The 16,417-nt window shown below is 44.1% G+C and overlaps 1 protein-coding gene across 3 annotated transcripts in view; it reads left to right on the forward strand.

Annotated features, from left to right (window-relative positions):
- Positions 1 to 16,417, forward strand: part of LOC121682437 (aggrecan core protein-like) — a 40,543-nt gene that overhangs the window by 4,759 nt on the left and 19,367 nt on the right. The window contains exons 4-18 of one of the 3 annotated variants that reach the window (XR_006022558.1): positions 981 to 1,155; positions 1,520 to 1,647; positions 1,926 to 2,219; positions 2,759 to 3,097; positions 3,361 to 3,535; positions 3,880 to 4,007; positions 4,908 to 5,201; positions 5,355 to 5,453; positions 5,967 to 7,556; positions 7,816 to 7,923; positions 10,710 to 10,868; positions 11,074 to 11,156; positions 11,419 to 11,563; positions 11,945 to 12,127; positions 12,835 to 14,070. Coding sequence is in view for 2 of the 3 variants with exons in the window: in XM_042062579.1 (XP_041918513.1) it covers positions 981 to 1,155; positions 1,520 to 1,647; positions 1,926 to 2,219; positions 2,759 to 3,097; positions 3,361 to 3,535; positions 3,880 to 4,007; positions 4,908 to 5,201; positions 5,355 to 5,453; positions 5,967 to 7,556; positions 7,816 to 7,923; positions 10,710 to 10,868; positions 11,074 to 11,156; positions 11,419 to 11,563; positions 11,945 to 12,127; positions 12,835 to 12,908 (3,974 nt within the window). In the remaining variant the exon portion in view is untranslated. Of the gene's footprint in view, positions 1 to 980; positions 1,156 to 1,519; positions 1,648 to 1,925; positions 2,220 to 2,758; positions 3,098 to 3,360; positions 3,536 to 3,879; positions 4,008 to 4,907; positions 5,202 to 5,354; positions 5,454 to 5,966; positions 7,557 to 7,815; positions 7,924 to 10,709; positions 10,869 to 11,073; positions 11,157 to 11,418; positions 11,603 to 11,640; positions 11,669 to 11,944; positions 12,128 to 12,834; positions 15,961 to 16,417 lie in introns of those variants that run through there. The other 2 variants (XM_042062579.1, XM_042062580.1) reach the window with 2 other exon arrangements.

Genomic DNA, 16,417 nt, shown 5'->3' on the forward strand with positions numbered 1-16,417 from the left:
TTTGAGGTCTTTGTCCAAGGTAGATGATATGTGTTAACAAGTATTACACTTTTGAGGTCTTTGTCCAAGGTAGATGATATGTGTTAACAAGTATTACACTTTTGAGGTCTTTGTCCAAGGTAGATGATATGTGTTAACAAGTATTACACTTTTGAGGTCTTTGTCCAAGGTAGATGATATGTGTTAACAAGTATTACACTTTTGAGGTCTTTGTCCAAGGTAGATGATATGTGTTAACAAGTATTACACTTTTGAGGTCTTTGTCCAAGGTAGATATGTGTTAACAAGTATTACACTTTTGAGGTCTTTGTCCAAGGTAGATGATATGTGTTAACAAGTATTACACTTTTGAGGTCTTTGTCCAAGGTAGATGATATGTGTTAACAAGTATTACACTTTTGAGGTCTTTGTCCAAGATAGATGATATGTGTTTACAAGTATTACACTATTGAGGTCTTTGTCCAGGGTAGATGATATGTGTTCACAAGTATTACCGATACAAATAAATAGAAATAAAATAAGTAAAACATATATGAGTTGGAAATATTTAGGAAATATTTAGTCTGAAGAATCACTCATGATGAGTGTTGCATGTTCCTGAGGGAGAAAGGTCAGTGTGTATTCTGTATATACACATACACATACAGTCTATACGTGCACACATAGATACATACAGGCATATATACACTCAAATACAGTACATACAACATTTCAGGATACATACAGGTATATTGTATACATATACAGTACGTTTTGAGCATTCTTGGGTTCGAACCCCGACCAGTAGGCTCGGCTGAAGTCAGCTCACTGCGCCGGGATTAGTGTGTGCTTCACCTCACTGTGTGTTCACTGTGTGCTGAGTGTGTTTCACTAATTCACGGATTGGGATAAATGCAGAGACCAAATTTCCCTCACGGGATCAAAAGAGTATACTTATACTTATACTTATACTTATACTTCTTCCAATGCGTCTTGTCCAGGTATTGTTTTCCATTACCGTGCCATCACCTCTCGCTATACCCTGACGTTTGAGAAGGCCAAGGCAGCCTGCGTTCAGAACAGCGCCGTCATCGCCAGTGCCGAGCAGCTGCAGGCTGCATACGATGGAGGATTTCACCAGTGTGATGCTGGCTGGCTGGCTGACGAGACTGTCAGGTATACAGCAGCTTTGCTCATGTGTGCATTGTTTTGTGTGTGTGTGTGTGTGTGTGTGTGCTTTGCTCATGTGTGCATTGTTGTGTGTGTGTGTGTGTGTGTGTGTGTGTGTGTGTGTGTGTGTGTGTGTGTGTGTGTGTGTGTGTGTGCTTTGCTCATGTGTGCATTGGTGTGTGTGAGAGTATGCTCTTAAAGGAATACCTTTGTGTTCAGGTTTTGTATTAAGAGATACATAATCATATGTTTCAACACTAGCATCACCAGTATCAGAATTGAGCGGGGAAATTCTCAACACCTCTCACTCTGCTGTTGTCACTTAATCATGATTGGCTGTTCTAAACTTTGGATCACTACGCACCTGCAGGTACCCCATTCATGATCCCAGAGAGCCTTGCTATGGTGACAAAGAGAACTTCCCTGGAGTGCGGACCTATGGCATCAGGAACACCAGCGAGACGTATGATGTGTACTGCTTTGCAGAGAAGATGACAGGTACTGCTTGCATGTTACAGTATCTGCATAGTATTTGAGATCCTTATCTCATTTCTGTCTTTTTAAGGTAGTAAGCAAGTACACATGAACAGAAATATTTGTACAGAAATATTTGCAGTCATTTCAAATGTTTTAAATATCTTTATCTTTAAAATATCTAAATATTTGTATGAATACAATTACTGAAAATATTGTCTTTTTCCATGTTTGACCATTTTGAATATTTCAAACAAAACAAATGGCAAACCAAACATCTGAATGTGCCTGTGTCGCATTAGGGAAAGTGTTTTACTCCATGTCCCCTGAGAAGTTCACCTTTGTGGAGGCTGAAGCCCAGTGTGAGAGGCTGGGGGCGCGGCTGGCCACCACAGGTGAGCTCTACTTGGCCTGGCAGCAGGGCATGGATGTCTGCAACGCCGGTTGGTTAGCTGACCGCAGCGTGCGCTACCCAATCAACATTGCCCGGCCACAGTGCGGAGGTGGGCTTTTGGGAGTCCGCACTGTCTACCGATTCACAAACCAGACGGGCTATCCCGACCCAGAATCCCGCTACGATGCCATCTGCTATGAAGGTAAATGGGCTGTCTCATATGTTACACACTGCTCAAATAAAACATGCAGGACACATTTCTATGTTGTCTCCAATTCATAAACTCAATTATATCTTGCTGGTGTGTTTGAATGCAGCTACTTTTCCCTTTGAGCGCTTTGAGTTTTGTTCCTGTCCATTAGTTTCTTCACCCATTCACTCTGTCACCATGGTTACTGTGCTAATAAAGCCATACGTATGATTCCTCTCAAAAACGACATTCTGAGAAGAACTGTTAGAAAGCAAGCAAGCGCTCCACATGAAGTGTATGTAACTGTCTGTAACACTGTCTGTGAAGTGTATGTAACTGTCTGTAACACTGTCTGTGAAGTGTATGTAACTGTCTGTAACACTGTCTGTGAAGTGTATGTAACTGTCTGTAACGCTGTCTGTGAAGTGTATGTAACTGTCTGTAACACTGTCTGTGAAGTGTATGTAAATGTCTGTAACGCTGTCTGTGAAGTGTATGTAACTGTCTGTAACACTGTCTGTGATGGCCTCGTCTCTGCCCCCCTCCTTCAGATGATGGTGAGGAGAGCTCTGGCGTTCCTTTCTTTCCTTTCGGAGGCCAGACCACCACTGAGCCAGGCCTTCTCAGCATCGCCACGGAAACCCCGGGCCCGGAGGTGTTCATCAAGGAAGTGACGGAGAGCGAGGTGAAAGTAGGGGAGGTGGTCACGCATCAGCCCGAGACCACCAAGCCCGTCTGGTGGCCTGTCACTCAAGCACCGCTGTTCCCGCCCCCAGACGTCACCGAGGTGATCCCGGACCTCGTCCCTGACCTCATCGTGAAAGCCACGGCTCGGCCTGTGGTGGAGGCGGAGATTCCACATGTCAGTTACAGCGGAGCAGTGGGGTCAGGTGGGTCAGAAGTCACATGACCACAACCCAGGACACAACACAACCCAGGACACAACACTCCACAAAAACACTAACTCTATATCAAAGGGTGTTTTTACTGAAGTGACCGTCATTTTAAGCGCTCACTAAACACTACTTTTACTCAATGTACATTCATTACTCATTTAGAGAACATTTCGAGAAACAAAAACAACATATTGGTACTCCATTTCCCGCCCTTTTGTCTCTCTGTCCCTCTCCCTCCCTCTCTCACCTGTGTGCAGGTGTGGTGTTCCACTACCGGCCCGGCTCCAACCGTTACGCTTTCACCTTCGTGGAGGCCCAGCTGGCGTGCCAGAGCGTGGGTGCCATCATGGCAACCTCCGAGCAGCTCCAGACGGCCTACGAGGGGGGATACCACCAGTGCGACGCTGGCTGGCTCCTTGACCAGACCGTCAGGTAGTGGACAGGACTGTCAGGATTATTCTCTGTGTTGGTTAGCTCCCTAAGCTTCAGTGCTGTGGTTAAGAAACCACTGGCTCTCTCAGGAAGTCTCTTTCACAAAATCATTTACAGAAATATATATGTGGACCTGGAAATATGTTACAATATGTCCTTTCAATAATATCGTATTAATGACAGTGTTGTTTAGAAAATAAACATCATCTGAAAGTTAACTTTAGAAGAATATACAGTAGATATAGAAGAATATCATAAGAACACTACTGTGTATGATGGTAAAGCTCTAAAGGTGTCGCACTCTCCATTTCAGGTAATAATTTTTTGGTAATTGTGTCGTAAAGGTATCCTATCGTCCGTCCTCGTGATAAGTGTGCTGGGGACTTGGAGCACCTGCCGGGGGTCAGGTCTTACGGTCTTCGCCCTGCAGACGAGCGCTATGATGTCTACTGCCACATCGGCCAGCTCAAGGGTAACAAACTCAGACACTGTCTAGACGCATTTACCGTGTGCTAATCTGACACGATAGTTTAGATTCCATCGATTATGATGAAATGTGTGACAAGACACACCATAGCATAACCAAAATGATGACAAAGTGCATCACCAGTCATGCTCTTCATTGCATAAATGCACTGAAATTTTGTTTTGAGAAGAACGTAGGCTCGGGCTTTCATCTAACACCTACAGTACATTGAGGGTCTCATTCAGTCATGCATATTCAGTGTCTTAGCTTTTTTTATTTTCATGAAGAGGTGCAATACAGAGGCTCCTCATCTGAAAGGCTTTAGACATTAGGCATTAGAGTTTTATTCTCACGGAGCATGCAGTAGCCATCTGCTCCTCATGATCTCCATCTGTTTGCACTTTTTTAAACTAACCCAGCTAAAGCAGACTTGATTCAGCACATCATGAGCCTAATCAGCTGTGTGTTTGTGCTGAACACAGGGCATTAGAAGGATAGAGAGAGTGGATAGTAACAAACCGTGGTCAAACTTTACTATCTGACAGCATTACTCCATAAATACTGTTTGTTGTCAAACTCTACTATCTCACCGCATTACTATCAGATGCTAATATAGAAGTCAGATGATTAACTGCATGTCTTCATTCATTCATTTTTATTTACCAAATGCTTTTGCCCAAAGTAGCTTACAGTACAGATACAGTATGCATTTCCATCAGGTTTTTGTGCTCATTGAGAAACTAATCCATTCCACTAGTATGGCACCTTTCTTAGGCAGTAAAGTTAAAGGGACACTATTGAACACTATATTTATCTTTTGCCTTCTTCTTCTCCCTGCTACACCTCCCTCATTTCCTCTCTCTTGTTCTCTCTATTTCTCTCACTCTCTCTCTTTCTCACTCATAGGTGAGTTCTTCCATGTAAGTTCTGCTGAGGGCTTTAGCTATGACGAGGCGGTCACTGCCTGTCAGGAGAGGAACGCCACGCTGGCCTCCACGGGCCAGCTGTACTCCGCCTGGCGTCACGGTTACGACAGGTGCCGTGCCGGTTGGCTGTCGGACCGCAGTGTGCGTTATCCAATCAGCAGCCCCCGTGAGCTGTGCGGTGGAGGAAAGGCCGGCGTCCACACCATCTACCTGCACGCTAACCAGACCGGCTACCCTGAGCCAAACGCAAGATTCGATTGCTTCTGCTTCAAAGGTAACAATGAATCAGAAGAAATAATACTAGTGTTTAGGTCTCAGATGCAAACGGAGGATGGAAATCTGGTGCCCGCCTGATAAATGCCAAATAAACAAGCTGTTTATCAATTAGTAAAGTTAGTGATTAATTGCAATGTTTGAATATCCACAGCCGATCAGTTTGCACTTCTCAATGAGACTGGAATGACCATAACAGAAATTGAAGAAGTACTTATCAATGGGACAACAATTACAGACCTGCTCCGTCCAGGTATGATTTCTACTTGTGGTTTAAGATATACTGTATCTGTTACAACCTCCTTATTCAGTCTGTCGTGTTGAACGAGCCCTCTCCTATGGTTCAGTCTGTCGTGTTGAACGAGCCCTCTCCTATGGTTCTGAGTGCTTTCTGGGCCTCTGACATCCCAATAAGTCACCATTGTAACACTGTTATTAGACCTTTTCAACGATACAGAGCACTTTGGTGCCATCCAGTGTGTAGTTGAGAATATGGCATCTGAAGTCTTTATTTTGGGGTTTTGAAATGAAAAATAGAAATATAGTTTTTATAATTATGACAAATGACTTCTGGATTATTTTGCTTCTATAATTGTTTGCCAAGTGCATAATGTAAACAGTGGAAAAGTAAGCTTCAAAGCCTTATCTTTCATTTGAATCACATTTTATGCATGTATGCCATTTTATTGTATATATGTATATATATGCAGTCTATCTTATTAAGACGCTACCTACCCCCCCCCCTCTCTCTCTCTCCTGGCTTCAGTGGTTCCCTCCATCACTGCTCCCATTGCTGTGGAGCCCTCAGGCTCTGGTTCTGCAGAACTGCCCTCAGGATCCGGTTCTGCAGAACTGCCCTCAGGTTCTGGTTCTGCAGAACTGCCCTCAGGATCCGGTGGCTTCTCTGGTGAGGCGTCAGCCAGTGGAAGTGGCCTGGCTAGTGGTGAAGCCAGTGGTACCAGTGGGTCTGGGTCTGGCACCAGTGGAGAGGCCAGCTGGGGTACCACTGTGGTACCATCTGGGTCTGGATCTGGGTCGGGCACTAGTGGAGACTTGTCTGGTTCTGGTTCTGGCTGGAATGAAGAAGGATCAGGGTTTGTTGTGACCTTCTCCAGTACTGGGCCCACTTTGTACGGCGAGAAATCTGCGTCAGGAATGGCACAGGAAACTGGACAGGGAATCCCTGAAGTCTTGACATTCCCACTGGGATCTGGATTTGTCGGTGGAGACATGGGATCAGGAAGTGCGTCCGGGTCAGGGTTCAGCTCTGAGGAGAGCGGTTCCTCATCAGATGTGTCCAGCGGGTCTTCCTCAGACATGTCCATCGGGTCCTCAGGGGAGAGCTGGGAGTCCTCTGGGATTTCCTCAGCGTCCAGCTCGAGTGAGCAGGACCTGAGTGGAGACACCAGCGCCCACTCGGGCGATCTTGACGGTAGTGGCACGCGGATCTTCTTTGTCGGCGGCGGCAGGTATGTGGAGATCTCGTCCTCTTCCCCCCGCGTGGAGCAGGAGCTCGGAGGCGCCGGAGTCCATTTCAGCGGCTCTGGAGACTGGTCCAGCGCCGGGCCTATCTCTGGGTCCGGGTCCGGTTCCAGCGGTCACTCCGAGGCCTCAGGAGATGTCAGCGGCTTCCAGAGCGGAGATGGAAGTGGACTCTCGAGTGGAGATGTGAGCGGGTCAGGCAGCGGTTCCGGTTTTCCTCGGATCACTTTGTTTGGCTCGGAGTTCACCGACCGGACAGTCAAGCTGGCAGAAGAGCAGGAGGCATCTGGCTTCCTGCAGTTCGGTTCTGGCGGTTCTGGCGGTTCTGGCGGTTCCGGCATGGCGAGCGGCTCTGGAGGATCGGGTGATGTCAGCGGGTTCTCCTCAGGAGGTTCTGCCAGCGGGGACGTCATCCTCCTGACCGACAGCAGCACGGTGGAGGTCAGCGTCCACCCGACAGAGAGCCAGGAGCTCGGGAAGGGCCCGGTGGAGATCAGCGGAGATCACAGTGGGCTTTCCTCAGGCAGCAGCGGCAGCAGCAGCGGCAGCAGCAGCTTCGACAGCAGCACTATCGGCAGCACCAGCGGCAGCAGTGACCCCCACCCCCACGCCCACCACCACACCTCCCCGCCAGGCTCCTCTCCACACCTCGCTGAGCCCCACCCGACCGAGTCCCACCCACCCAGTGAGGTGCTGTACGCCCAGGCCCCTGCCCAGTTTGTGAGCAGGACCTCCTCGCCGGACCAAGCACCGGCCCAGCTGCAGGACAGTGCCGGGGAGCCCTACGCCACCCCTGCCCCTCTGGTGGCCACCACCACCCCAGCCTTCACACTGCAAACGCCAGCCGTCGTGGAGAAGCCAGCACTGGACGACAGTGGGTGATTCTTCATGAATCTTCATTTATATTCAAACATTCATATAAAATATACATATATATAAATACAAATAGAGATATTTATTTTCTACATATACATATTTTGTGGTGTGCCAATTTTTGATGGATTCAGATTGAAATGTTGAATACTCTCCTGGTTTATAACATAGACTGATGTTGAGATGTTTATTTGATAAGCTGATACCATCAGTCTTTTTGGCACCATCAGAATGAGGAGTCTTTTCTGCTTCCTTATTAGTTGACCCCTGTGACCCGAACCCATGTGGTGTGGGGACGTGTACCGTCCAGGACGGCGTCGGCCTGTGCCTCTGTCCACCAGGTCGGACGGGGGCAGACTGCCAGCTCGGTGAGTAGCGCTACCGGTGCAGTTTGTATCACAGGCATCTGATCTGGTGACGTGTTATTCTCCACAGTTCAATTCTTTGGCATGAAGCCTTGTACATGCAACAGCTGGTCACCGCTTCTCTGTATGTACTGAATGTGTTATTGTGTTTATTTTGTGATTAATTCCATGAAATTGCACGAATCCATGTTTGATTGTGTGATCACTAATTTTACAGTTGTGTAAACTACTCTGCATGCTCCAGCGTCATTCTCACATGTTGTGTCCATGTTGTGTCCATGTTGTGTTGTGTTTGTGTGTTGTGGTCACGCTCTCTCCTAACGGTGTCCAGAGTCTTCCTCTGCCCCTCATCAGTGTTTGTGCTCATGTTCACACACCCTGTGGATTGCAAGATGGCGGGGGTGTTGTTTGTTTGTTTTTTTGTTTGTTTGTTTGTTGTGACAGTCCTTTTCCTTCACAAGGTGTTTTGGAGGCTGTGAGACACCTCTCCATATGAGTGCGTTGTTTTTGTGCAGCTGTAAAAATGCTTCTGCCTCGCTTAAACTGCTGCTCTTTGCACAATCTCTCAAATGGTGTATCACAAAGCTGGCTTATCAGTTTCCCTACAAAACTTTGGCAAAACTTTGGTTTTTGATTACATTATCAAACATGTAGTATGTTATGCAGCATAATGCGTTTTCAAATTGGATTCAAAACATTATTGTACTAGACAAAAACTGTCCAAGATTGTGTGATGTTATCCAAAGTAAGATGGCTAACTTTTAACTCACTTTGTGATAAATGGTATGCTCTGATGCTAACAGCTCTTGCTGCTCACTTTGCTGGTTACAGGAATAATCTGCTTCTCAAGACAAATGTTGATACCAAACATAATCTCTCTATGAAATAAAAATCAACATATAACCTTTGTAATATAAACAGAGATAAACAGATACATTTTATGTTTTGAGATATTATATATATATTATATATATTATATATATATATATATATATATATATATATATATATATATATATATATATCAAACATGTTATGACATCTCTATCTTTGGAATAAAATTATGATAATGTTATGGGTCAACTTTGTCTCAGCAGACCTGAATTCTCACTTGCCTGAGCATCCCTTTACCCCCCCCCCCCCCCCCCCCTTAGACTCCAGCCCTGACAGCATTCTTTCCTTTCCCTCTCCCTTCAACAAAAAGACGAGAAAGAGCACAGAAAGAACGAAACCTGGACGTTTTTTTGCAGAACTTGACGTGTGCCACTCAAACCCGTGTGCCAACGGCGCCACGTGTGTGGAGCGCGGGGACTCTTTCACATGCTTATGCCTGCCCAGCTATGGAGGGAAGCGCTGCGAGATTGGTACGAGGTCCGCTTCAGCTACTAACATAAAAACCCCTCTCAAAAACAACAACAGCAACGTCAACAACAACAAATACTGTAACAGCTGTAGTGATGAAACAATGAAAGCAGAAGGTGCAGGGTGGCAAACACCTTGACACGCTTTCTCGCTTCGTCAGCTTATTGAAAAGGTGACGGGGGATTTGTTGAGGTTGAATGTTATGGTCCCTTCTCAAAATACCCTGTGTGTGTGTGTGCGTGTGTGTGTGTGTGTGTGTGTGTGTGTGTGTGTGTGTGTGTGTGTGCTTTTTTAGGGTGCTTATTTCCACCCCTCTTCTTCCCCACAGGTGTGTGCCGATGTAGCCATTAGGGTTCAAATGTTTCCGATTATGAGTCATTTAGGTGCGGTGAAAGAATGAATGACAGCATTGATCATAACAAGGAGAAAAACAAATATCCACACACACACACACACACACTGTACATACTGCAGAAACACACTCTCTCTCTCTTCCTGGAGAGAGCACAACCGGCTTCTGAAATGGCAGTTGAACTGCATAGACATGGATATTCATCACAAGTATAAACATCAAGTAGATACGTACTAAGTCTTTAGTCCCTCCCTCCTTGAGACATCACTGCTGAGAAATCTACAGTATTACTGTTGAAAAGTGAACGGTAATATCCATTTGCTGAGGTGATGTTTACTTCAGGGCCTGTTCAACTCCTCTATGAGCTCATTTAGGGAAAGAAACATTTAACTGAAAAAGGAACACAGGTGGGGTAGGGTGGGGTAAAGCAGAAATGCTGGTCAGCAAAGAGTAGAAATCCCATAGCGCATTCCAATGGACAATGTTTTTAACATTATTAAACATACATTTAAGCTTGTTTTATATATATATATATATATATATATATATATATATATATATATATATATATATATATATATATATATATATATATTTCAAATGAAGGATTTTTTAGCAAGACTGTAATCTGTATTTTTACCTGTATTTTTTTACTGTAATATAGTATTTGAGTAGAGTGGAATTTCTGTGGAATATTCTGAGATGAATTCATCTGTATAATTATCTACTAAAATCAAATAGATGCGAGGACAATTCCTTGGCCCCTATGAAATGAATATTTAAAGTGAATTTACCTCCTTTAACACATTCTTCTTAGTCACATTTAAGATTTGCAAGTCCATGCACCCTATCGAACCTATACAAGCACACAATACATTACACTACAATACAATACATCACTCTACAGTCTTTTGCTTTCTCTGTGTACTCCTTCTTTAAAGAAAACAATCCGTTTTCCCTTGATGTTGAGTCTTTTGCCCCAGAGTCATCGATAGGCTCATGTTCTGTGTTGGGTTAGTGGGGTGTGTGTGCGGCAAGTGTTAACCTACGTCCTTGCCACCTGGTGGCGCTGCAGATGAGCAGACCTGTGAGGACGGCTGGACTAAGTTCCAGGGCAACTGCTACCTGCACTTTGCCGAGCGCGAGACCTGGGAGGACGCCGAACAGCGCTGCAGGGACCTCAACGCCCACCTGGTCAGCATCATCACGCCCGAGGAACAGCACTTTGTCAACTGTGAGTCCAACTCAACAGTAGGATCATCTTTGTGACTGTGTGTGTGTGGGCACGGGTGCTCAGAGGGGCTTTATGGATGTGTTTATGATACTGTATGTATATGAATGTGTATGTGTTTATTTGTGTATGTGTGAATGTGTGTGTGTGTGTGTGTTTCTGTATGTGTAGAATTTTATGGTTTCCATTGTCTGTCTGTATATGGCAGCCCACGCTCAGGACTACCAGTGGATTGGCCTGAATGATAAGACCGTGGAGAATGACTTCCGCTGGACAGACGGCACTCCTCTGGTAAACCCAGCCACTCTACTGTAGCCTGTACTGACAAAGAGTCCATTTGATTCATTTTCCAAAACATAATTAAAAACTAAATAATTCCTTTGATGTCAGGTTAGCCATAAGCTTGTTGAACTGAATACTAAACACAATTCAATTCAGAACAGAATTGTATTTCTTTGGAAAGTGGGGGTGGGGTAAGGGGAATTCAGAACATTTGTGAGCTCTCGCTGTTCTTACTGGGATGGTTTCCATGACAACACCACTCCTCTCCTAGCAATTCATCAACTGGAGGCCGAACCAGCCGGACAACTACTTCAACTCCGGAGAGGACTGTGTGGTGATGATCTGGCACGAGAACGGCCAGTGGAACGACGTGCCATGCAACTACCATCTGCCCTTTACCTGCAAGAGTGGGCCAGGTTGGTATAGCTGCCCTTTTACCTGCAAGAGTGGGCCAGGTTGGTGCAGCTGCCTTTTACCTGCAAGAGTGGGCCAGGTTGGTGCAGCTGCTGATACCAACTCCAGATGGGTCATGTTGTTTCTGACCACTCACCCTGCCACTGTCTCAGGGTTTCATGTTTTGTCAGGCTGTGAATGACATGATAATATGTGAACTAAAGGAAAATAGATTTTGGGCCATACATGGGTGATGAATGCATTAACTGATGGTTTGACAGACTGATAGGGAAAAGCCATGCCATCTACTCATTGTTACCTTTTCACTCCTTATAAATATATACATTTTTAAGTTAAATTCCTTGGTCACCTCTGGCCTGATTCTTTTTGCATGTGCTCTGCAGTTTTGTGTGGCCCTCCTCCTGAGGTGGAGAATGCGCGCATGTATGGGAACAAGAAGGACCGCTACCAGGTGAACTCCATCATCAGGTACCAGTGCAACGAGGGCTTCGTCCAGCGGCGCCCCCCAGTGGTCCGCTGCCTGCATGACGGCCAGTGGGAGAAACCCCAGGTGGAATGCAGAATGTGTAAGTACATGCTATCATATATATATATATACACTGTCTGCCATGTTTGGCCTCATGCCAGGCTAATTAGCACTGTGGACATATACAGTAGTACAAGCACATGTTTGGCCTCATGCCAGGCTAATTAGCACTGGAGATATAGCATGAGCACATGTTTGCTAATTAGCACTGTGGAGATATACAGTAGCACAAGCACAGTTTGGCCTCATGCCAGGCTTATTAGCACTGTGGAGATATAAAGTAGTACGAGAACATGTTTGGCCTCATGCCAGGCTAATTAGCACTGTGGAGATATACAGTAGTACGAGCACATGTTTGGCCTCATGCCAGGCTAATTAGCACTGTGGAGATATACAGTAGCACAAGCACAGTTTGGCCTCATGCCAGGCTTATTAGCACTGTGGAGATATACAGTAGCACAAACACAGTTTGGCCTCATGCCAGGCTAATTAGCACTGTGGAGATATAGCATGAGCGCATGTTTGGCCTTATGCCAGGCTTATTAGCACTGTGGAGATATACAGTAGCACAAGCACATGTTTGTCAGAGTGATGATTTTCAGCCGTCGTATGTCGTCGTAGCTTTTACACTGTATGAGTGCATGGATTTAGTGTCATTTGTGTACTCTGTGTGCCATTTGAAAAGAAATCAGATTGAAAGCTCACGCTTGATGTGACTATTCCTCCTGCCGCGCTCTTCTCCCGCAGCCAACTCCACCCTCAGGCTGAGGAAAAGATCCACCAGGACTCGATCGCAAGCGGCACACAACAGATCCAGCTAAGCAGCCAGGAGAGGACCCTCTAGAGAGATTTTAACATATAGTTATTTTATAACAATTATTTTCTATAAATAAATGACTCTTAAGAAAAAAACCAAGCAACCAAAGTGGCCATTTTGTACGGTTTAAACGCTGAGGACACCAAAGATAGCAATGATTTGAATCCATTGTCTATCTGCTTGAACGCATGGATTAAAATATCACCTTGTGACTTTGACTATTTAAAAAGGGAACATTTATTTAAGATTCTATTGGTTTTAGTTTTGTTTATTTTTTGATTTTTGTTATTATCCCTAATACATGGTTGGGGTGTTTCATGAGGCAGGCTGTTGTAGTTGTTGGCCCGCAAACTGAAATAAATGGCTCCATCATAGCACATAGTCATAGTTGACATATACATGGAAACACATAGTCATAGTTGACAGAGACATGGAAAATCCTATTTAAATCCTATTTAATATGTACCAGTGCTGCTGTGTGCTCTGCCAACAAAGCTGCTGGGCGTCAGAACACAACTATTTAACACTCCAGAGAGCTAAACATAGCAATAAATATTGCAGTGATATTAATATAGGCAACGTACATGTAAAAGTATTTTTACACAGTGTGTAACAAATTTAGTAAAACTTATGTGTGATCAGTGAGGACAGTGATCTTAGCATAGAATTATACCCCAGTGTGGCATCTCTGAATTAAAGTGGAAGTTTGGTGTTTTACAACCTGGGGTCAATTTTTGGATAACAACAAGTCTATTTTTTTTGTTTGGGACCAAACGTCAATCCGTGCTGCTTTGAGTAAGACTTGAAAATGCATTGAATAACAAATAGGCATATAACTGTGGCTTGGGGGCAATGTCACTATGTCTTTCCTTAAAGCCACTGTCTACGCTCAAAATACAAGTTGATTCCCGAAAGTCGATTACCAAAAATATAAATTGATTACCGAATGTGCCACAAACTACTGTCAATGGATGCAATAGCAGGAGAGTTCGGTGATCGACTTGAGCGGACTTCATCCTCGAAAGATGGTGGCAACCGGAGGAAGAGTAAGATAATGCACTGACCGCACACACATACTGTATGTAAAAACACTCATCTGCAGTAAGGAAGAGTAAGATAATGCACTGACCGCACACACACATATGTAGAAACACTCATCTGCAGTGGTATCATGTCATGATATTTTGAGCCTAGTCAGGGGCTTAAAGGACCGATTTACTTTGATGGAGTGACACTGCCCCCAAGCTTCAGTTATATGGCTATTTGTTATTAAACACATTTTCCGAACATACTCAAAACTGCCCCAATTGATGTGTTTTGATCCCAAACGAAAACGTAGACTTGTTATCATCCAAATACAGACCCTAGTTTGAAAAACACCAAACATTTCCTTTAAGAAGCTTAATTTGAAGTCTGTCCTCACATTAGAAGTGTACCTGTTTATTAGCCATTATTTTCAAGCGAGACACTGGACATTATATGGATGTTAAAGTCAACTGAATCCACAACCCTACTTCATGAAACATCCCATAAAATATTTGTCATTATTTACTATGATACTGTCAGCATGTTTTTGTGCACCCTGAATCATTATCACTTGACATCTCTAGTGATAAAGAATAATCTGATTCTGTGTTGAATTTATTACATCAGATGTAAATATTCCAGTCCAACTTTACTTTATGGTCAACATACACTGGGCTGTGACTTGTACTTTACATTCTAGACAGTGACATCACCTTCTCCTTTGTTTATGATTTTGAATGGGCTAGTGCAAAATTGGTCAATAGGACATCATTAGTCCACCATCTATTTATTCTTGTTCAGACTGTTATGCATTCAGAATTGCAGTCTGTCTAAAAACATAAAATACATGCAGATTTTGAACTAGAGAAGACAAAATATTACACCATCTGAACCATCAGAGGGAAACGGCAGCAAACACCGATTCATATGAGAATGTCTATCATTTTGAAGATTTGATCTGCATAATGTGAAAAGTGATGTATTTATTGATTTATCGCCATGGTGGGACTTGAATGACACCTTGTCTGGATTTGTCCAATTGCTGATGAAATGTGATACGATGACATGTCATACCATAATTCATTTACAAAACCAAAAAGTGTTTCTTATCATTACTGAGTTACATGCTACAGAAACTATGAGGACAAATCCAGCCATGTTTTTCCATCCAAGTTCCTCCATTAAAATCCTTTTCTGTCTTTGCATGTTATCCTAAATGTCTCACAGAATCGCTGTGCGGGTCATAGTAGTACCGTGGGACTCGTCTGTCCCTGAACAACTCTGTTTGCATCAGTTACTGACACTTCTATACAGAATAGAAGTATCAGAAGACCCGGCTTAAAAAAAAGTCTTTAACTGTGGAAACTGCTTCCATTCTTCCTCTTCTGTTAACTGATTGGCTAGTGCTTGTGTCATTCTGTCCGTCGCTCAGAGTGATAACGGGAGGCAGTGCCCCCCTGATGCCTGATTTCATATCCTGTATCTGTACTCAGACTGTGCACCGCCATCGCTAAACAGCTGCTTCTACTTCCATAACTACTCAGTTGCTATTAGTTTTGAATTGCTATTTGCCATTGTCATATTCCTGATTGTTTTGCTTTGCTGATGTGCTTTCCCAATGAGACCAGAAGCGAAAGAGACATACGTCACACCAAACATATGTTTTTGGATATGATGGAGGGTTTGTCTGTCATCAGACATCTTAACATCACAACATGATACTCTCTGGACAAAGGAGTTAATGACATCACTCCTGCATTCTCTACTCCATCTTACTGAAGACTGTGACACCTCCCAATGCATTTGGTCCATATGGAAAGAGTGAAGTGATGCTAGAGGCCTTTTCTCTTCTTAATTTCTTCATGTTAGCTCTGATGTCTAAACCGGTGTTTACTGGAGTTCTGCAGATGCAACTGTATACATTAGACAAGTAACTGATTTTTTTTTTGAGAAAAAAGGGTACATAATAAAAAAAAACATTCCATATATTGATTTTTTTGCGCTGTGCATTAAAGACTAAGTTCCACCTTCATGTTGTTCATGGTGTTTCAATGAAAAAAAATCCAACAAACTCTACTTCACTGCAGCATAGGAGATTGACTAATAAACTCAGTCGGGCATGTCTAATATGAACTAGTCTTTTATTAACGTGAGGTTAGAAAAACAGTTCAGGTAATGTTTGTCTTTAAACATCACACCACACCACACCACACCACCCTCACCGACATCTGAGGGAGGCCACAGTGCTCTTACTAAGCCTTCTTTGAGATGGAGGAATGATATAATTGCCAGAGTCTGTGTTTGCTCAATGGGTGGAGTGGATGCTGAAGGATGAATGAGGGCCTTCTGGTCTGGGGGGTTGGTGTGTGTGAGTGTTTGTGTGTATGTGGGGTGGGGTGGGGGGTCTGAGGTGTGTACGTTCCCCTCCTTGGGACAAGCGTCCCTCAGTTTGGTCAAAGTCAAACGCAGACACGTCTAGTGCTCCTT

The sequence above is a fragment of the Alosa sapidissima genome, chromosome 14, assembly GCF_018492685.1.
Source record: "Alosa sapidissima isolate fAloSap1 chromosome 14, fAloSap1.pri, whole genome shotgun sequence".
Lineage (NCBI taxonomy): Eukaryota > Metazoa > Chordata > Actinopteri > Clupeiformes > Clupeidae > Alosa > Alosa sapidissima.